At 41.3% G+C, this 20,000-nt stretch overlaps 3 protein-coding genes across 6 annotated transcripts in view; 1 reads left to right on the forward strand and 2 right to left on the reverse strand.

Moving 5' to 3' along the window:
- The window catches only part of LOC117736156 (E3 ubiquitin/ISG15 ligase TRIM25-like), a 706,744-nt gene that overhangs the window by 568,678 nt on the left and 118,066 nt on the right, over positions 1–20,000 (reverse strand). The window lies entirely within an intron of this gene.
- tmem175 (transmembrane protein 175) lies at positions 7,710–16,397 on the forward strand. 4 transcript variants are annotated; one of them, XM_034541284.1, is made up of 11 exons: positions 7,710–8,109; positions 11,287–11,325; positions 11,469–11,566; positions 11,653–11,704; positions 12,069–12,104; positions 12,202–12,285; positions 12,414–12,578; positions 12,857–12,935; positions 13,703–13,838; positions 14,036–14,734; positions 14,771–15,322. In XM_034541284.1, the coding sequence occupies exons 1-10, from the start codon at positions 7,885–7,887 to the stop codon at positions 14,697–14,699; spliced, it is 1,578 nt and encodes a 525-aa protein (XP_034397175.1). In that variant the 5' UTR covers positions 7,710–7,884; the 3' UTR covers positions 14,700–14,734; positions 14,771–15,322. The 4 variants fall into 4 exon arrangements, with proteins under 4 accessions (XP_034397175.1, XP_034397176.1, XP_034397177.1 ...); XM_034541285.1 differs by having other exon boundaries at positions 14,774–15,322; XM_034541286.1 differs by having other exon boundaries at positions 14,783–15,322.
- The window catches only part of cds1 (CDP-diacylglycerol synthase (phosphatidate cytidylyltransferase) 1), a 19,668-nt gene continuing 18,001 nt past the window's right edge, over positions 18,334–20,000 (reverse strand). Inside the window, exon 13 of the mRNA XM_034541289.1 lies at positions 18,334–19,456. Coding sequence (XP_034397180.1) covers positions 19,315–19,456 — 142 coding nt within the window. The 3' untranslated portion in view covers positions 18,334–19,314. The remainder of the gene's footprint in view (positions 19,457–20,000) is intronic.

The raw sequence follows: 20,000 nt of genomic DNA on the forward strand, positions 1-20,000 counted from the left end.
CTAATTAACAAGCAACACAAGTAACTTCCTCTATCAATCATAAGTAGAAAAATATCACAAATCTTTCTTTTTTTCCTTTCTCCTCTTCTCCATCAATACCAATTTGTTACACTTCCTCTCTTTCTAAGCCTCATTACCTTCAACTTCCCACCCACTATCAATCACTGTTACACACAGACACACACACACACACACACACACACACACACACACACACTCGATGGTGAGTGAATGAGAACGAGCGAGAGGAATTGAAATGGGTAAACAAAGATGTAGCGAGCTGTCTTGTGCATAATTACTTTAAAGTCAGACAGAAGAGAGAAAAAGAGAGAGAAAGAGAAATAAAGTGAGAGACAGAGGGAGAAAGAGAAATTAAAAGAGAGAGAGAGAGAGAGAAACCAGGGCACCAGGGAGACGAGATCTTAAGACCCGGAGTGGATTTTCTACCAAACCATTTAAGACCCTGTCAACAAAAACATGATCAAAACACCAAAATAGTAGGAAAGAGTGAGCCGAGCGCGTTGATGTGTTTGTTGTGTTTGTGTCATGTGACCTAAGACACTCTGAAGCTTCTTCTTCTTCTTCTTCTTCTTCTTGATTTGTAACGGCGGTTGGCACCCCAACTATTGGTGCATTACCGCCATCTTCTGCTCCGGAGTATGAATCAGACAGTAGGCTCTCAATACCCCAGAAACAAAACCACTATATATATATATATATATATATATATATATATATATATATATATATATATATATATATATATATATATACTGTATATTAGAGATGAAAAAAATTAATTGATTAATTGCATTATGCGCACAATTCAAGAATTAATTAAAAACTAGTGTATTGCACGCTTTTATTTTGAAGTAATGTTATCAGAACATTATAACAGGCACTCTGGGAGCAACAGAAAGTTAAAATACAGAATATAAAAAGATTTAAAAAGAAATTATGAACAGGTCTAGAAAAAAAACACAGCTGTAATTTACTGTGCAGGAGACTTTTAGCCTGTAAAGCCTCTGAAACAATAAGGCAGTCACAGTCTGACCCCGCCGCCATCTTTGTAGTCCGCTCCGTTTCATACACATCTTGAGGCTCATCCCGTTATAAAATAATAACACCTCAAAAAACAACTATTCAGAAATGAAACAGAGTATTTGACCTCGAGACTGAAGTTGACAAAATGTTCCTGAAATATATTTGCAATTTAAACATAAAAATTGTACACGTTGCACTTTTAATGTTGCAGTGGCTTCGTCCTGGTGGTCGTCATAGAAACGCTCGCACACACATACACACCAATGTACAACTATTTAAAAAAAAAACTATAATCTTCCTCATGCTTCTATCCCTTGAACTCATGTGTGTTTATTAAATGTGCTGCTTCGTGTGATTGGACCTTTAAATGCTTCTGGCTTTAAGTTCGCTGTGTGCGACGCTGAACCCCCCCCCCCCCCCCCCCTTCCCCCCCCCAGATGCTCTTTAACGATAACATCCTCTGTGGCTGATCCCGTCTTACCCTGCCGTCGATGCCCTTTCCACGGCACGCTCACCGGCTGACCCTTGACCTCCGGATGATGGCATCTCCTCCCTCAGGGGGGGGTGGGGGGTTTAGTGGAGGATTCTAGCCTTCCACTTAATGGCGTCTCAAATGTCTCGACCGGCTGCGATTAAAAGAGGAATCACAAGCGGAGGAGGAAGAGGAGGAGGAGGAGGAGGAGGAGGAGGAGGAGGAGGAGGAGGAAAAGAGGATGGGAAGCGTTAGAAAAAAAAAACGAGTGAGGAAATGGAAATTTGTTTGTTATGTGGATCATACAGGTAAACACAAGTAAACACAGGTAAACAGAGGTAAACAGAGGTAAACAGAGGTAAACAGAGGTAAAAACAAGTAAACACAGGTAAACACAGGTAAACAGAGGTAAAAACAAGTAAACACAGATACACACAGGTAAACAGAGGTACACACAGGTACACACAGGTACACACAGGTAAACAGAGGTACACACAGGTAAACACAGGTACACACAGGTAAACAGAGGTACACACAGGTACACACAGGTAAACAGAGGTACACACAGGTAAACACAGGTACACACAGGTAAACAGAGGTACACACAGGTACACACAGGTAAACAGAGGTACACACAGGTAAACACAGGTACACACAGGTAAACAGAGGAACACACAGGTACACACAGGTAAACAGAGGTACACACAGGTACACACATGTAAACAGAGGTACACACAGGTAAACACAGGTACACACAGGTAAACAGAGGTACACACAGGTAAACACAGGTACACACAGGTACACACAGGTAAACACAGGTACACACAAGTACACACAGGTAAACACAGGTACACACAGGTACACACAGGTAAACACAGGTAAACAGAGGTACACACAGGTACACACAGGTAAACAGAGGTACACACAGGTAAACACAGGTAAACAGAGGTACACACAGGTAAACAGAGGTACACACAGGTACACACAGGTAAACAGAGGTACACACAGGTACACACAGGTACACACAGGTACACACAGGTACACACAGGTAAACAGAGGTACACACAGGTACACACAGGTAAACAGAGGAACACACAGGTACACACAGGTACACACAGGTAAACAGAGGTACACACAGGTACACACAGGTACACACAGGTAAACAGAGGTACACACAGGTACACACAGGTACACACAGGTACACACAGGTACACACAAGTACACACAGGTACACACAGGTAAACAGAGGTACACACAAGTACACACAGGTACACACAGGTACACACAGGTAAACAGAGGTACACACAAGTACACACAGGTACACACAGGTAAACAGAGGTACACACAGGTAAACAGAGGTACACACAGGTAAACAGAGGTACACACAGGTACACACAGGTAAACAGAGGAACACACAGGTACACACAGGTACACACAGGTAAACAGAGGTACACACAGGTACACACAAGTACACACAGGTACACACAGGTAAACAGAGATACACACAGGTACACACAAGTACACGCAGGTACACACAGGTAAACACAGGTACACACAGGTACACACAGGTAAACAGAGGTACACACAGGTACACACAGGTAAACAGAGGTACACACAGGTAAACAGAGGTACACACAGGTACACACAGGTAAACAGAGGAACACACAGGTAAACAGAGGTACACACAGGTAAACAGAGGTACACACAGGTACACACAGGTAAACAGAGGAACACACAGGTACACACAGGTAAACAGAGGTACACACAGGTACACACAAGTACACACAGGTACACACAGGTAAACAGAGATACACACAGGTACACACAAGTACACGCAGGTACACACAGGTACAGAGGTACACACAGGTAAACAGAGGTACACACAGGTACACACAGGTAAACACAGGTAAACCAATGTGCTGAATGGTGTCCACACTGTTACAGGGCCGGATAGCGACTCTCACGTTTATACCTGGATATCAATACGACATATGAGGACGGCTTTGATCAAATAAATTCCGTTATATAAACATATAAACATGCTATTGTTATTGTTGTGTGTTATTGTCTTTTATGGTCACTGGATTTGCAGTGTTTTTGCATTTCAGTACTTTGAGAAACAGAAAGCAGACCCAGGAGGGGAGAACACAACACACACTCTTTATTAAAATATGCATCCAAATGTGTCAACACCCTACAAATGCAGGATTGAAACATTATGTCTGAAAACACACATACACAGGGAACAAAAACTGAAGAATTGCAACATGTTAGAGCTCTTTGCTCCTCAGGGAGATTTAAACTTTTGCAACTATCTCAACCGAAAAAGACAAAAGGTCCCGACGGCAAAGTGTGTGTGTGTGTGTGTGTGTGTGTGTGTGTGTGTGTGTGTGTGTGAGTGTGTGTGTGTGTGTGTGTGTGAGTGTGTGCAGCAGAGGGTCTTCTGCGTCGACGACCTCCCGGTAACCGCGGACTATCTGGGGCACGAGAAGCTTTATCTCCGACCGGAGAAAAAGAAAGATATTCCGACGTATACGTACACAGATAATCTGTAATGAAGCTTCTGCCTTAAAACACTATAATAACCCTCTATAATACTGTTGGGTTATTCTTATTTTATTTTATTTTTTCTGCACATCACAGAGCAAAGCCATTCAAATCCGCCCTGCACAGATCATAAAACAGTCTCATCAGGATTCAGAAACATTTTGATCTCATTAAGTTCATTTCCTTGCCAAATTAATTACTTTCGTGCCTGCTCAGAGGAGAAGGGGAGGGGGGAGGGGGGAGGGGGGGGGGGGTTCCATCTCTCATTGACCGAACTGTACCGTGGCCAAGCATCGTTGGGCCGGGTCTCAGCAAAGACTCCTGGGTAATGGGGTTTGAAGTACGGGCTCATTTACCCACCTCGCTTCCCCTCTGACCGGCTAAAACACACCGCGGGCCTTCTGGGTAATTCTGATGTGTGTGTGTGTGTGTGTGTGTGTGTGTGTGTGTGTGTGTGTGTGTGCTCAGGTGAGTCCAATGTTATGTTATTAAACCAACATTCCTAGTTATCAGACTTTGCAATTTAGATTCTTGGAGCTTGAAAAGAAAAAGAAAATCTCAGTGAATAAATTCAGAGCTTCAGATTCAGCTCACAAACCGATGGGTGACGCCCACTTCTTAAAAACAGTCTATGACTCTAAATGACCATAATTTACTAAATGAACATCACGCTGCATTGAAGAAGACTTGAAACTAGAGATTGAGACCAAAAACTAATGTTTACAATGTTTACTGAGGGAATAAATCAAGAGAAGTAGAGTCATTTATATAGACTTCTATACAACCAGAGGAGTCGCCCCCTGGTGGTCAGGAGAGAAAATGCAGCTTTGACACATGAAGCATAGACTTCTATACAACCAGAGGAGTCGCCCCCTGGTGGTCAGTAGAGAGAATGCAGCTTTAACACATGAAGCATAGACTTCTATACAACCAGAGGAGTCGCCCCCTGGTGGTCAGGAGAGAGAATGCAGCTTTGACACATGAAGCATAGACTTCTATACAACCAGAGGAGTCGCCCCCTGGTGGTCAGTAGAGAGAATGCAGCTTTAACACATGAAGCATAGACTTCTATACAACCAGAGGAGTCGCCCCCTGATGGTCAGGAGAGAGAATGCAGCTTTAACACATGAAGCATAGACTTCTATACAACCAGAGGAGTCGCCCCCTGGTGGTCAGGAGAGAGAATGCAGCTTTGACACATGAAGCATAGACTTCTATACAACCAGAGATGTCGCCCCCTGGTGGTCAGGAGAGAGAATGCAGCTTTGACACATGAAGCATAGACTTCTATACAACCAGAGGAGTCGCCCCCTGGTGGTCAGGAGAGAGAATGCAGCTTTTAAGGCACTTAAACACAGACAGTGGCTGCAAAGTGAAGACTGCGCTTGACGACGCTCGAGTGTCCCCGAAGTCCAAACCTAATATCTGCCGGTCAAAGAGCTCAACCAGAAGCGCTCTGATCAAAGGAGCGAGCCTCTTCTCATCTCAAACAATCTGTCGCAGCCGCCGCCTCAGGCTGAGTCGTGTTGACACGACACAGGCCGGGTGTAATGGAATTGACCTCCACCGACAAATAGGCTCAGGCGCCCGGAGCATCGCAAACTAGAATAAATAATAATAAATTCTGTTTCCAGAGTTTCCATCTGTCAAAAAAAGAAAACAAAAAAACGGTGTGTTTGACTCAAAAGCACGACGTGGTCGAATGTGTCCGCCCCGTGTTTTTAACCTTGTGTGTATAATGAACTGTGGTCCTCACGGGGGTTTTGATGGAGGAAGGCCCGTTACATCTGACAGAGTGTATTACGTCGAGGTGATGAGCTGCAGACCCAGACAGCAGGGGTTGTGATGGCCGCCACTTCCCCTGTCAAGACTGATTAAGGTCTCAGGGCTCATGGGAGGAGGGGAGTCAACAGCCTGACTACAATACCCCGACTCAGTAATGTCTCAATAATGGGATGTGGACGCTCGGGATGGGCGACGGCTTCGAGGAGGAGAGGAAATGAGGAGAAAAGGAGGTCAGGAGGACGAGGACGAGGAAATGAGAACCGAAGAGGGATCCCAGAGATGAGTCCCCGACAGATGGGCTTCCTCCTGGTTGTCTCTCTTGAGATGTGACCTCCAAATGGCTCTCGTTATGTTTGGTGGTCTGTGATGCTTTTGGGAAGGGTTCCTCCTGTAGAACGTGTCATTAAAGACAAGCTTCCAGCTTGGGTTTCAAAATAAAAGCTCGCTGGCGTGTTTCTGTGGACAGAATCGCTTCGTTTGTTAAAAAAAAGGCTTTTATTCTGAAAGATTCGCAGGACAGTGTTTTAGAAAATGGACAACTCCATAAAATAAATTGCTTATGGAATGTGATTATTATTTTTATATACCCTGTTATATAACTTATATAACACTCCTCGAATCTGAGGAAAAAGGACACAAAAAAGTGTGAAGTTACAAATGTGTTTTCCTTCTTCTTTTGTTTGAATTAATTAATTATTTTTTAATTATTCTGCAATGTGGAGGAGGGAGTTTAACCCACGAAATCCACAATCTGCATCATGTTATGTAATTGTCTGCCACTGATGTTCTTTTTTTACGCTGCTCTATGACTAGATATTACGTGTGAATTGAACACTGGATTCCTTAGTGGCCAATAAAAAACAGCTGTGTGTAAAAAATAATATATTAAACGACATGTTGTAGTGCAGATCCCTGCAAAACAAAAACAAAAAATCACACCATCATCAAGTTTGCAATGAAAGTGACACCGACGTTGACAAATATATCAATATAATCATAATATTATGATATAGTTCTCTTAATTAAGCCATTTACATCAATACTTTGAAATGTTAACCTGGACAATAGCAGGACAACAGGGGTCTTCACAGTGTGACGTCGCCCCCTAGAGGCACAAGAGTGCATCGCATGTTTGATCTGCATTTGATAAATAACACATGTTAAATCTAATTTATATATATATATATATATATATATATATATATATATATATATATATAGAGAGAGAGAGAGAGAGAGAGAGAGAGAGAGAGAGAGAGAGAGAGAGATACATGGTATTTGACTCTGGTTACATGTTGCTCTCCTCGTACATATTTACATATAATAAACAAGAGAAATATGGAAAAGACATTCAAGACAACGGAGTAGCACCATTAACATTTAACAAGTATGTACAGTAGAAAAAACAATGACTATGACAATGGACAATGAATTTGGTAATAGTGCAGATATTTATCATTATCTTATTTTTTAAAAAGGACCATGGGCTACATCTTTGCACTATTCTTTTGTTTGCCTTGTTAGTTAATTTAATTTAATATTATTCTATTCTATATTGTGCATTGTTGTTATTCTAATCTATTTGTTGTATATATTGTGCATTTGTTTATATTGTATAAATATGCTGCTGTAGCGAAACAATGTCTTATTGTAGGATAAATAAAGTAATTATCTATCTATGTTTTGCTCAAGTTTTAAGGTTTCTAAACTATTTAAAATATTTTTCCTGTTTACACTTACACGCGCATGCGCAGTATCCGCCAAGGGTCACGTGACGTGAGTTTCCGTTTATAAAACGCCGAGCAGCATTATTATGCCTCACACATTTAAAAAACAAAAAAACCTTCACAACGAAATACTCTAAAAAATATATATATATCTACGTGGAGTAAAAAAATTAAAAATTAAAAAGAATTTTAAAAAACAGGAAAAACTACCGGGCAGCTGCTTCCGGTTCCCCCACCAGCTGAAAGTCAGGTGTCGCCGGGTTGTTTGCAAACAGTCCCGTCGGCCCCCCTTCAGCTCCAGGGTCCAAGATGGGGGAAAACGTCGACAGCGAAATCATTGAGCACCACGTCGAGGAGGAGGTGGAGGTGGAGGAGGTGGAGGAGGAGAAGGGCACGAGGAGCCACGCAGCCTCCGGCTCCTCGTTCCTGGGGAGCGTCACCCCGTCCGACCGGGAGGGCCACAGCGGCACCCAGTCCTCCCACAGACTGCTGGCCTACAGCGACGCGCTCATCTCCATCATCGCCACCGTCATGGTGAGACCTCGGGGGGTCGATCACGTGATCGCTCCCCGCGTTCAGGGAAATAGAGACGTGTGTGTGTGTGTGTGTGTGTGTGTGTGTGTGTGTGTGTGTGTGTGTGTGTGTGTGTGTGTGTGTGTGTGTGTGTGTGTGTGTGTGTGTGTGTGTGTGTGTGTGTGTGTGTGTGTGTGTGTGTGTGTGTGTGTGTGTGTGTGTGTGTGTGTGTGTGTGTGTGTGTGTGTGTGTGTGTGTGTGTGTGTGTGTGTGTGTGTGTGTGTGTGTGTGTGTGGGGGGGGAACCCGAGTACTATTTTAAATACTTAATACTAAATACTTCTGTTTGACTGCAAAAAAAAGATAAGTATTTTTTTTAAATTTTTAGCAATTACATTACATTACATTACATTACATTACATTACATTACATTACATTACATTACATGTCATTTAGTCCAAACTTAGAACAACAAGAATCAAGCAAGTACAATTTCTTCAATAACAAGTTTGTTCAATAAAGCAGTGACTCTATTACTGACTCTACTACTACTACTACTGACTCTATACTACTGACACTATACTACTACTGACTCTATACTACTGACTCTACTACTACTACTGACTCTACTACTACTGACTCTACTACTACTACTACTGACTCCTACTGACTCTACTACTACTGACTCTACTACTACTACTGACTTTATACTACTGCCTCTACTACTATTGACTACTACTACTACTGACTACTACTGACTCTACTACTACTGACTCTACTACTACTGACTTTATACTACTGACTCTACTACTATTGACTACTACTACTGACTACTACTACTGACTCTACTACTACTGACTACTACTACTACTGACTTTATACTACTGACTCTACTACTACTGACTACTACTGACTCTACTACTACTGACTCTACTACTACTACTGACTTTATACTACTGCCTCTACTACTATTGACTACTACTACTGACTACTACTGACTCTACTACTACTGACTCTACTACTACTGACTTTATACTACTGACTCTACTACTATTGACTACTACTACTGACTACTACTACTGACTCTACTACTACTGACTACTACTACTACTGACTTTATACTACTGACTCTACTACTATGGACTACTACTACTATTGACTACTACTACTGACTATACTACTACTGACTATACTACTACTGACTATACTACTACTGACTATACTACTACTGACTCTATACTACTACTGACTCTACTACGACTGACTCTACTACTACTGACTCTATACTACTGACTATACTACTACTGACTATACTACTACTGACTATACTACTACTGACTATACTACTACTGACTCTATACTACTACTGACTCTACTACTACTACTGACTCTACTACTACTACTGACTCTACTACTACTACTACTGACTCTACTACTGACTCTACTACTACTGACTCTACTACTACTACTGACTTTATACTACTGACTCTACTACTACTGACTCTACTACTACTGACTCTACTACTACTACTGACTTTATACTACTGCCTCTACTACTATTGACTACTACTACTACTGACTACTACTGACTCTACTACTACTGACTCTACTACTACTACTGACTTTATACTACTGACTCTACTACTATTGACTACTACTACTACTGACTACTACTACTGACTCTACTACTACTGACTCTACTACTACTACTGACTTTATACTACTGACTCTACTACTATTGACTACTACTACTGACTCTACTACTGACTATACTACTACTGACTATACTACTACTGACTATACTACTACTGACTATACTACTACTGACTATACTACTACTGACTCTATACTACTACTGACTCTACTACGACTGACTCTACTACTACTGACTCTATACTACTGACTATACTACTACTGACTATACTACTACTGACTATACTACTACTGACTATACTACTACTGACTCTATACTACTACTGACTCTACTACTACTGACTCTATACTACGACTGACTCTACTACTACTGACTCTATACTACTACTACGACTCACTCTACTACTGACTATACTACTACTGACTCTACTACTACTGACTCTACTACTGACTCTACTACTACTGACTCTATACTACTACTGACTCTATACTACTACTACTACTGACTCTACTACTACTACTACAACTCACTCTACTACTACTGACTCTATACTACTGACTATACTACTACTGACTCTATACTACTGACTATACTACTACTGACTATACTACTACTGACTCTACTACTACTGACTCTACTACGACTGACTCTACTACTACTGACTCTATACTACGACTGACTCTACTACTACTGACTCTATACTACTACTGACTATACTACGACTGACTCTACTACTACTGACTCTATACTACTACTACGACTCACTCTACTACTGACTATACTACTACTGACTCTACTACTACTGACTATACTACTACTGACTCTACTACTACTGACTCTACTACTACTGACTCTATACTACTACTGACTCTATACTACTACTAACTCTACTACTACTGACTCTACTACTACTACAACTCACTCTACTACTACTGACTCTATACTACTGACTATACTACTACTGACTCTATACTACTGACTATACTACTACTGACTCTACTACTACTGACTACTACTATTGAATACTACTACTACTACTACTGACTCTATACTACTATTGACTATACTACTACTGACTCCACTACTACTGACTCTATACTACTACTGACTCTACTACTACTGACTATACTACTACTGACTTTATACTACTACTGACTCTATACTACTACTGACTATACTACTACTGACTCTATACTACTACTGACTATACTACTATTTACTACTACTACTGACTATACTACTATTGACTACTACTACTACTGACTCTACTACTACTACTGACTCTATACTACTACTGACTCTATACTACTGACTCTATACTACTATTGACTCTACTACTACTGACTACTAGTCAGGGGGGGGGGGGGCGCAGACAACAATCTAACAATCTAGATTAACAAATAGCAATAAACAGTGATAATAAATAAATGCATGTGTGATGTTTTGAGGTGTACTGTCCCTTTAAGAAACAGGCTTCCTGGTCAGTCTTTAACCAGATTGTTTCTCCAGATGTTCCGTGTCACGTGTTTTCCTTCTCATTCACAGATATTACCCGTCGCCCACACGAAGATGGAGAACAATGAGGTAACAGACGTGTAACAGAACGTCATCATTTTTATTCCTATAAAGCTCACAAGGACTAAAACAAATGTTCTGACGCCATGGTAATAACAGGGTGACGTGTTATGAGCGTGTTATAAACGTGTTATAAACGTGTGTGTCTGCAGGAGTTGCGGGAGAGCGTGCAGCTCCTGCTCACAACAAAGATAGCCGTCTACTTAATGACGTTCCTGATTGTGACTGTTGCATGGGCTGCTCATATCAGGTGAGTTATCCATATTACCGTTGTTGTTGTTATTATTATTGAATATTAATACACCACACGCTCGTTCTTTGTGTTGAATTTCGCAGGTTATTTCAAGTTATCGTGCGCATAGACGATTGCCTCGCGCTGCTGAACCTCGTGAGTATCGCCGTGTGTTTTAATAACACGCCATCTTTTTAAAAACTCCTTTCAGAATAGTGTTCAGTCTGTGAAGTTTATTTATCTTCTCTCTTGTTTATTTAATGTGTATATAATTTGATTTGAAAAAATAAAATTAAGTTTTTATCTAAGGAAACATTCTGCTTCAATCCGTAATTTTGGGGGGGGGGGGGGGCGTTCATCCTTTCAAAAACAACGCAACAAAAAATAGTTCATAATAACCATTTTTATTGTTTTTTTTAGAGTTAAATGTAACGAAAGACATTTTAAAGCTTCATGAGAAATAATTTAAGTGTTTTACTTGTGAATGAAACCTAGTTCTAAGCCCGTTTCCTTCCTCCAGGCCTGCATGATGCTGATCACCTTCCTCCCGTACACCGTGAGTTTCACGTTTTCCGATCACGTTCACACAAAAATAAAATAAAAAACGTCCGTCACGACCAACGTCATTTACGAGGCTCCCTCGTCTTCCGCAGTTCTCTCTGATGGCGGCCTTCCCCGAGAACATCCTCGGGCTCTTGCTCTTCTGCGGCTGCGTGATGGTGATGGGCGTCATCCAGGTGAGCCGGTCACACCCAGGAAGTCACCAGTAGGTCCTCCTGTCACGATGTTCTGCCCTTCAAAATAAAAGCACGGGCGGACGATTGTCTCATTGTTGTCGTTTTCTTTTTTTCTTCTTGTTCTTCAGTCGGGCATCGTGCTGTACGCCTTCAGCCGCCCCTTCCTGCTCAACGAGCAGATCCAGATCTCCGAGAACCAGACCTTCTACAAGCACCACATCCTCAAAGTCATCATGCGGGTTCCCCTCATGTGCTTCTTCGCCAGCATCTTCTCCTTCATCTTCTTCCAGCTGGTATGTTGGACGGCGTCCTCAGGAACGCCCCCAGAGGGAAATTAATTTAGTTTATTTGGTTCAAATTATGACAATTTCACACAAAAAGAATCAAATAATAAGCAAGCAATCTTTTTTTGGACAGCCTTAAATAGTTTAGAAGAGCTACATTTAATAAATAAATGATAGGACGGTTTGACGTCGTTTGCACTGAAGCATCAGTTAGTGTTGTTGTGTATTTTAAGTCTTTATGAAAGTAGTTCTTTGATTAACGATGTCAAATGTTCTCCACCTGTCAGTCTTACGTGCTGCTGGCGATCGTCATCTTCCTGCCGTACATCTCCCAGTCCTTGAAGTGGTGTCGCAGCAAAGCAATCGGTGAGAACCGGTAGACCTGTCAATCACAGTAAGCCCCGCCCTAAAGCATACCCTGCTTTATGGTCTGTTTGACTCTAAATGACCATAATTTACTAAATGAACATCACGCTGTATTGAAGAAGACTTGAAACTAGAGATTGAGACCAAAAACTAATGTTTACAATGTTTACTGAGGGAATACATCAAGAGAAGTAGAGTCATTTATATAGACTTCTATACAACCAGAGGAGTCGCCCCCTGGTGGTCAGTAGAGAGAATGCAGCTTTAACACGTGAAGCATAGACTTCTATACAACCAGAGGAGTCGCCCCCTGGTGGTCAGTAGAGAGAATGCAGCTTTAACACATGAAGCATAGACTTCTATACAACCAGAGGAGTCGCCCCCTGGTGGTCAGGAGAGAGAATGCAGCTTTAACACATGAAGCATAGACTTCTATACAACCAGAGGAGTCGCCCCCTGGTGGTCAGCAGAGAGAATGCAGCTTTAACACATGAAGCATAGACTTCTATACAACCAGAGGAGTCGCTCCCTGGTGGTCAGGAGAGAGAATGCAGCTTTAACACATGAAGCATAGACTTCTATACAACCAGAGGAGTCGCCCCCTGGTGGTCAGGAGAGGAAAATGCAGCTTTAACACATGAAGCATAGACTTCTATACAACCAGAGGAGTCGCCCCCTGGTGGTCAGGAGAGGAAAATGCAGCTTTGTAGACACTTCCGCATTAGCTTCACATTTTTAAAACCTGAACCCGATCTTGTCCATTCCAGGTCAGGAGCAGGAGAGTCCAGACTCCATGTTGTTTTACACCTACCTGCCCAACGAGCCGCTCAGCAAGGACCGAGTGGAGGCGTTCAGCGATGGCGTCTACGCCATCGTGGCGACGCTTCTCATCCTGGACATTTGGTGGGTTTCACTTTATTTCCTTGACGGTACAAATGCAGCTTGGACTAAGAACACACGATCACACATTCATATAATCATTTTTTTATAGCCGCTTCGGATTTTCTTCGTACAAATACACCCGACTGCCAAACATTTGTAAAATATTTAATAGTGTGAGAGAAGTGAGCTTGAAAACAAACAACCTTCCCTCCCGTCAGCGAGGACAACGTCCCCGACCCGGCCGTCGTGCAGAAGCAGTTCGCCGGCAGCCTGGTGGCGGCGCTGCGGGTCTACGGCCCGGAGTACCTCGCCTACTTCGGTTCCTTCGCCACCGTCGGCCTCCTCTGGTTCGCGCACCACTCGCTCTTCCTCCACGTCACCAAGACGACGCGCTTCATGGGCCTGCTGAACACCTTCTCCCTGGCGTGCGTGGGCGGCCTGCCGCTGGCCTACCAGCTGACGCACGAGTTCCCGCCCGACTCCCGCAACGAGCTGGAGGCCATCCAGATCAGCTGCGTCATCATCTTCTTCGCCGGCGGTTTCCAGCTCGCCATCTGGGTGGTGGCGCTGCACGGCGAGCGGGAGACCCTGCACCCGTACGTGCGCTACGGCGGCCGCGAGCACGCGTTCATGTTCGCCAAGCTGTCGCTGTACCCGTGCGTCGCCCTGGGGACGTTCTTCCTGACGTGCGTCCTGAGTCGATTCAGCGCTCCGATTTTCCACCTGATGGAGATCACGGTGCCGTTCGCCTTCCTGGTGCTGAGGCTGTTGGTGCGCGTCGGGCTGGCGTCGCTCCGGATGATCTTCTGTCCCGACCGGAACGGCGCCGCGGAGGAGGCCGACGACGAGGCGAGAGCGCCGCTCAGCGCTTTGGTCGCCTAGCTCGCTGGAAAGGGAAGCGGCGGCGCTAAAATACTGAAGAAGAAGAAGAAGAAGAAGAAGAAGAAGAAGAAGAAGAAGAAGAAGAAGAAGAAGAAGAAGAAGATCCCTCGGTGGAGACTTCACATGTCGAGGGCGGAGAGACGGCCGTCCAGTGATTTGTGCTTAAAAAAAAACCGACAACTTGAATCTACTTTTTGATTTTTAGCAAATAATCAACGATTCATCTTTGTGAAATGCCCCCATTTTCCTTTTTAAGCTCACGTGTCAGGAAGTAGCAAACGGGGGGGGGGGGGTCAATGATTTTGAACTACTTCCTGTTTACAGGTGTGGCTTTTGGTTCCTGCTCGTCAGTTAGTTTGTTATTTAACCGGAAAAAGTTTCTGTGTGAGACGACGAGTCCGTCCAGCTTCTTCATCTCTTTTAACCGTTGTTAACATAAAATACACGAGTATTTAAATACTTTGCGTCCGAGGAGGAAGGTTTCGTTTCACCAGGTAAACGTCTGGAAGCGTTTTGCACTTTAAACATTATCACAAATGGGTACGGCCATAAAATGGCAGATTGCACTGTTTTAAAATATTTTTTTATTCATATACGTCCTTCAGATCGCACTGAGGGGCAAAGGTGAGGTGGGGTGGGGTGGGGTGGGGGGGGTCTAAGTCTGATCTAAATGGTTTAACAGGTTAAAGGATAGGTTTTGGCAGGTGAATGTTTATTATTGTAATTCTCATTTCGGCCACAAGAGGCTCCACTACCTGCTAACAGTAAAGTCCACTTGTGTGAGATGTAAACTTGTGTTTGTCTTATTTAGAACATTAGTGGTGCGTTTCAACCTCTTGTGGCCAAAATAAGTATTACAACAACAAATTACCTGCGAAAAAGATTAATTTTGACTGGAGAACTTAGATTAATCCACAGGAGGAAACGATTCAGATCAGAATTGGAACATGTCTTTTTGACACTTGCCCTTCAGGGCTTCCGTAGCTTTTTGGTGTATCGTCACGGGAACGTGATCTAACCCTTTTCAGTTATGTCACAATGCTTTTTGTTTTCTATTCCTAACGTTTATCTTTTATCAGAACGGAAATGTAAAAGTTTAAAAAGTAGAAAGGTCTGATTTTTAGTTTCAGTGATGATGATTTCAGTCTTTTAAAAAGTGGCTTAAACTTTGACTTTATGACGTGATGTTAAGATCAGAATGAATCATTTTATTGTTTTACATATTCCTATTTGTGAAGTCCTTTTCTCCACAAGGGGTCGCTGTTGTTTCGAGGTACGCGTGTTCGATGCCGAGTCCGACCCGAGACGCACTTTAATGGAAACCTGTCCGGTGATGGAGAAGGTTACACATAAATCTTGTTTGTCACGTTTTTTTTATTCCATTGTATAAATTAACAGCAGCTTCCAGATCAGACCTTCATTCAGAAGAAAGTTAAAAAAAAATTTATTTATTATTTAATGATCTGTAAATCGGCTTTGGTTGATTTGAATTGGAAAGAAAAATAAACACAATGTCGAGTATAACGTATAATTTCCTCCATATTTAGCGTAGACACCAAATTAATCTCATAAATCACAAACTGTCTTGTTGACCAGAAGAAAAGTCAATCCCATAATATTGCTGTTGACAATGTTGAGTGTTTGTTTTTATTTTTTTCCGCTTTGATTGTTGAATAAACGTGAAGTTGTTGTTCCTTCGATGTGAAAAGTGAATTCTCCAGACACGATTTAAAAAAAAAAAAAAAAAAACTTTATTCACCTCGTACAGTAAACGTCTTCACAATATCCCTAAGAAGTTATCAATATGTGGTTTATACACGGTCTGCCCCTTTAATAACAAAACTCTTCCTGTTGTATTCACTCCAAAAAGCTCAAATCGATTTTTCATTGGAAAACATTTCTGCTCAAATCAAATATTCACGATATGATTTAAAAAAAAAAAGAAAAGACAAGCGAACAAATAAAAACATTTTTCTTCTTTCCTATGTTTGAAGTGTTTTTAGCTTCACGACGCAAATACAAATATTAAATTAGTCCGCAACAACAACTTTGATCTATTTCTGTAAATCTGGAGTGGGCCAATGGAATAACACACTTCTTAATTGTAATAATAATAATTACTAATGATGAATACTAAAAGTATTTATGTATAACAATTTATCAATATTGATTGAATATTTTAATTAAATCTAATCTAAACGCAAGTGTCCACTAAATAAAAATGTAAGACAAGTTAAATAGTTAAATGATTATGTTCTAACTTAGTTTCCATGTTTAAAAATGTTGGAATCCTTTAAATGTAAACTTTTTAAACCACTTCAGTGTTTTAATGTTTTCATTGATTGATAACAGCTGAATTATTCCAGTGGCACACTTAAGACTACATAAAAACCCACTGTGTGTGTGTGTGTGTGTGTGTGTGTGTGTGTGTGTGTGTGTGTGTGTGTGTGTGTGTGTGTGTGTGTGTGTGTGTGTGTGTGTGTGTGTGTGTGTGTGTGTACTTATAGATTCATACAGTACATTACAGCTGGTCCCAGAAATCCACCCAGCAAAAAAATATTTAAAAAAATAAAACACGAAGAGAACAAAGCGGACAAATAAATTAGAACATCGTCTTCGTCCCAATGACTGAAGGAAGGAAGTGACCCCCCCCACCCAGAAACAGTCTGAGGGGGGGGGGGGGGGGGGGGGGTTGGATCTGGGCCCCCGGAGCTCGTTGCAATAACAGAAGGAAATCAGAGTTAAATCAGACAGTGCTTTGGTAGACGCCCTGCCCCTCCCTGCAGGTCGAGATATATAAATAAAGTTATATATCTATCTATATAAAGTTATATACTGTATCTAGTAAGTTATATTTATATATCTATAGAAAAAACACGTTGATAACTTATAAAGCAAACTACATTCAAAAGATAATAATTTAACAGTGACGTAATGCATTAGAAGACTTTAAATTAGCAAGATTTTTCTTTCGTTTCACCAACATTGAGGAGTCAGAGGATGGAGTGGTTTGACCCCCCCCCCCCCCCCCCCCCCTCTAACCGCTACAGTGCAACTGAAATCATTGGTTGATTGGATAAAGGAAGCACAGCCTCTTCATTCTTACTACAATTTAGGGTCTTTCTGCGACGGCTTATTAGCGTCATTGAAGGTAATATAATTAATGTATTAAATTGGCGTTATATTTAGAGAAAAAACTAAACAAAGATGTTAATTTAATACATTTTCTTCCTCGCAGATTAACAACTTCATAATCGCAGATTTAAGACTTTATATATAACTCAGAATATAAATTAAATTGGGTAAATTTACTACTTTAATCTCAGAGAATATTCCCTCAAGAATTAACAACTTTAGATTAACCCCCCCCCCCCCCCCCCCCTCTGACTTGTCTATTTCTTTTTAACGCAATTTTTTTTAGGCCGAAGTCACGCCGATAATTCAACTGTTTTTATTTATTTTAAGATCGGGACTTTTTTTTTTTTTAAATCTCAAGCGTGGCAACAAAAGACAAAAAAAAAAGGACAGAGTGAGAAATATGAAATGTGTATAAAATAAAGATTTGGTTTCAGATTATAAATCTTTTCTCCTCTGAACCAAACTCCTGTCAAGAAGAAGCAGATTTCCCAAAATGTCAAAGTTATTCCTTTTAAATTCTTAAAAGTCTACCCGGCAACAGCAGCGACGTCACATCTGCATCCATAACCTCATAAATCTAAAGTGTTCATGCTAAAAAGGCAAAACTACAAAAAGGAGTTACAAAGACTCTATTCTTGCATATCAGTTCTCATAGCAGCCCCCCCCCCCCCTCGCCCCCCTCCCCCCTGGTAACTCACACAAGTAGTTATATTACGCATTAGGTATTTGCTCAGCTAAATATGTTCATTATATTTATGTACAGTGTGTTAACTCGAGTGCATGAAGCTCTGCGTTCACGTGCCTTCAGTCCACCGACTTCACTTGTGCGAGTTATTTCAGGTTCGGACAGAAAACCTCAAAAAAAAGAAGCTAAAAAGCTTAAAAAGCTTCACGCGGTGGAAGAAGGGAACAAACATGGCTTTGGACTGGCGCTCATGCTACGTGGTGAGGTCCGTTAAACAGGAGCATAGTGTATAAAACAGTGTCTACAGTATCGGGATGACCCTGCTGCATCATGCTCCCCCCCCCCCAAGGACAATCTCATTGGCGGTAGCTCGAGTCCTCTTGCGCAACACTTCGGGGCCCAGTTCACGCTGGTAAAAGCTTCTTTTAAAAAGAAAAAAAGAAAACACGCTTGTTCGGCTAAGGTCAGTGCAATGTCCGCCGTGTGCTCCAGAGTCCGACGGTACGTTTCCTCTTCAGTAACCATCGAGTCCGTGTGTCGGTCCGAGAGGAAAGCAATCAAAGGTTTGTTGTTGTTGTTGTTGTTGTTGTTGCCGTCTGTATTTGGGTTTTTTCTTTTACGACTACCAGGTTGTTCCACGTAGTCCGAAGAGTCTCCTCCGGTTCAGAGTCATGTGCAAGTCCAATGAGATCACACGCCGTGCTTTTAGAGTGTGTGTGTGTGTGTGTGTGTACATGCTTACACAAATCTCACACACAGACACACTCTCTCTCTCTCCAGTGGACGTCCTCCTCATTGAGCCTGGGCGGCGGCGGCGGGGGGGGGCAGCATGCCGCGCTCTCTGAGGTGGGAGTGCAGCGTGTGGAAGATGCCGAGCTGCTGCGCCGGGTGAAGCAGCAGCAGCTGCTGCAGCACTTTGCTGGGGTTCGGCCCCCTGAAAGAGACCACATGGTCACCACCTGGAGCCTCACAAGAGAGCCTACAAACAAATACTTTATACTAAACTAAACAGAGAAAACAGAGATATAGATATATTTAAAAACTATATATATATAAAGATATTTAAAAACTATATATATAAAAAGATATTTAAAAAACAATATAAAAAGATATTTGAAAACTATATGTATATATATATATATATATATATATATTAAAAAATACATTTAAAACTATATATATATATATATTTAAAAAATATATATATATATATATTTATAAAAATAAAATATATATATATATATATATATATATATATATATAAAATATATATTTAAAAACTATATATATATAAAAATATATTTAAAAACTATATATATATATATATATATATATATATATATATATATATATATAAAAAAAGATATTTAAAAACTATAAATATAAAAAGATATATATATTAAAAAAAAAAGGTCCTGTAAGTCGGTGGAGTTTTGGGGAAATTGTAAGTTATGTAATAGTCAATCTTTCATTATTAA

Source organism: Cyclopterus lumpus, chromosome 9 (genome assembly GCF_009769545.1).
Source record: "Cyclopterus lumpus isolate fCycLum1 chromosome 9, fCycLum1.pri, whole genome shotgun sequence".
NCBI classification, from domain to species: Eukaryota; Metazoa; Chordata; class Actinopteri; order Perciformes; family Cyclopteridae; genus Cyclopterus; species Cyclopterus lumpus.

Excerpts from the sequence above, each read along its gene's own strand:
- tmem175 (XM_034541282.1), top strand. The coding sequence starts at position 7,885 with ATGGGGGAAAACGTCGACAGCGAAATCATTGAGCACCACGTCGAGGAG. Across the intron at positions 11,567-11,652 it reads GCATGGGCTGCTCATATCAG|GTTATTTCAAGTTATCGTGC; the intron begins GTGAGTTATCCA and ends TGAATTTCGCAG. Across the intron at positions 11,705-12,068 it reads GCCTCGCGCTGCTGAACCTC|GCCTGCATGATGCTGATCAC; the intron begins GTGAGTATCGCC and ends TCCTTCCTCCAG.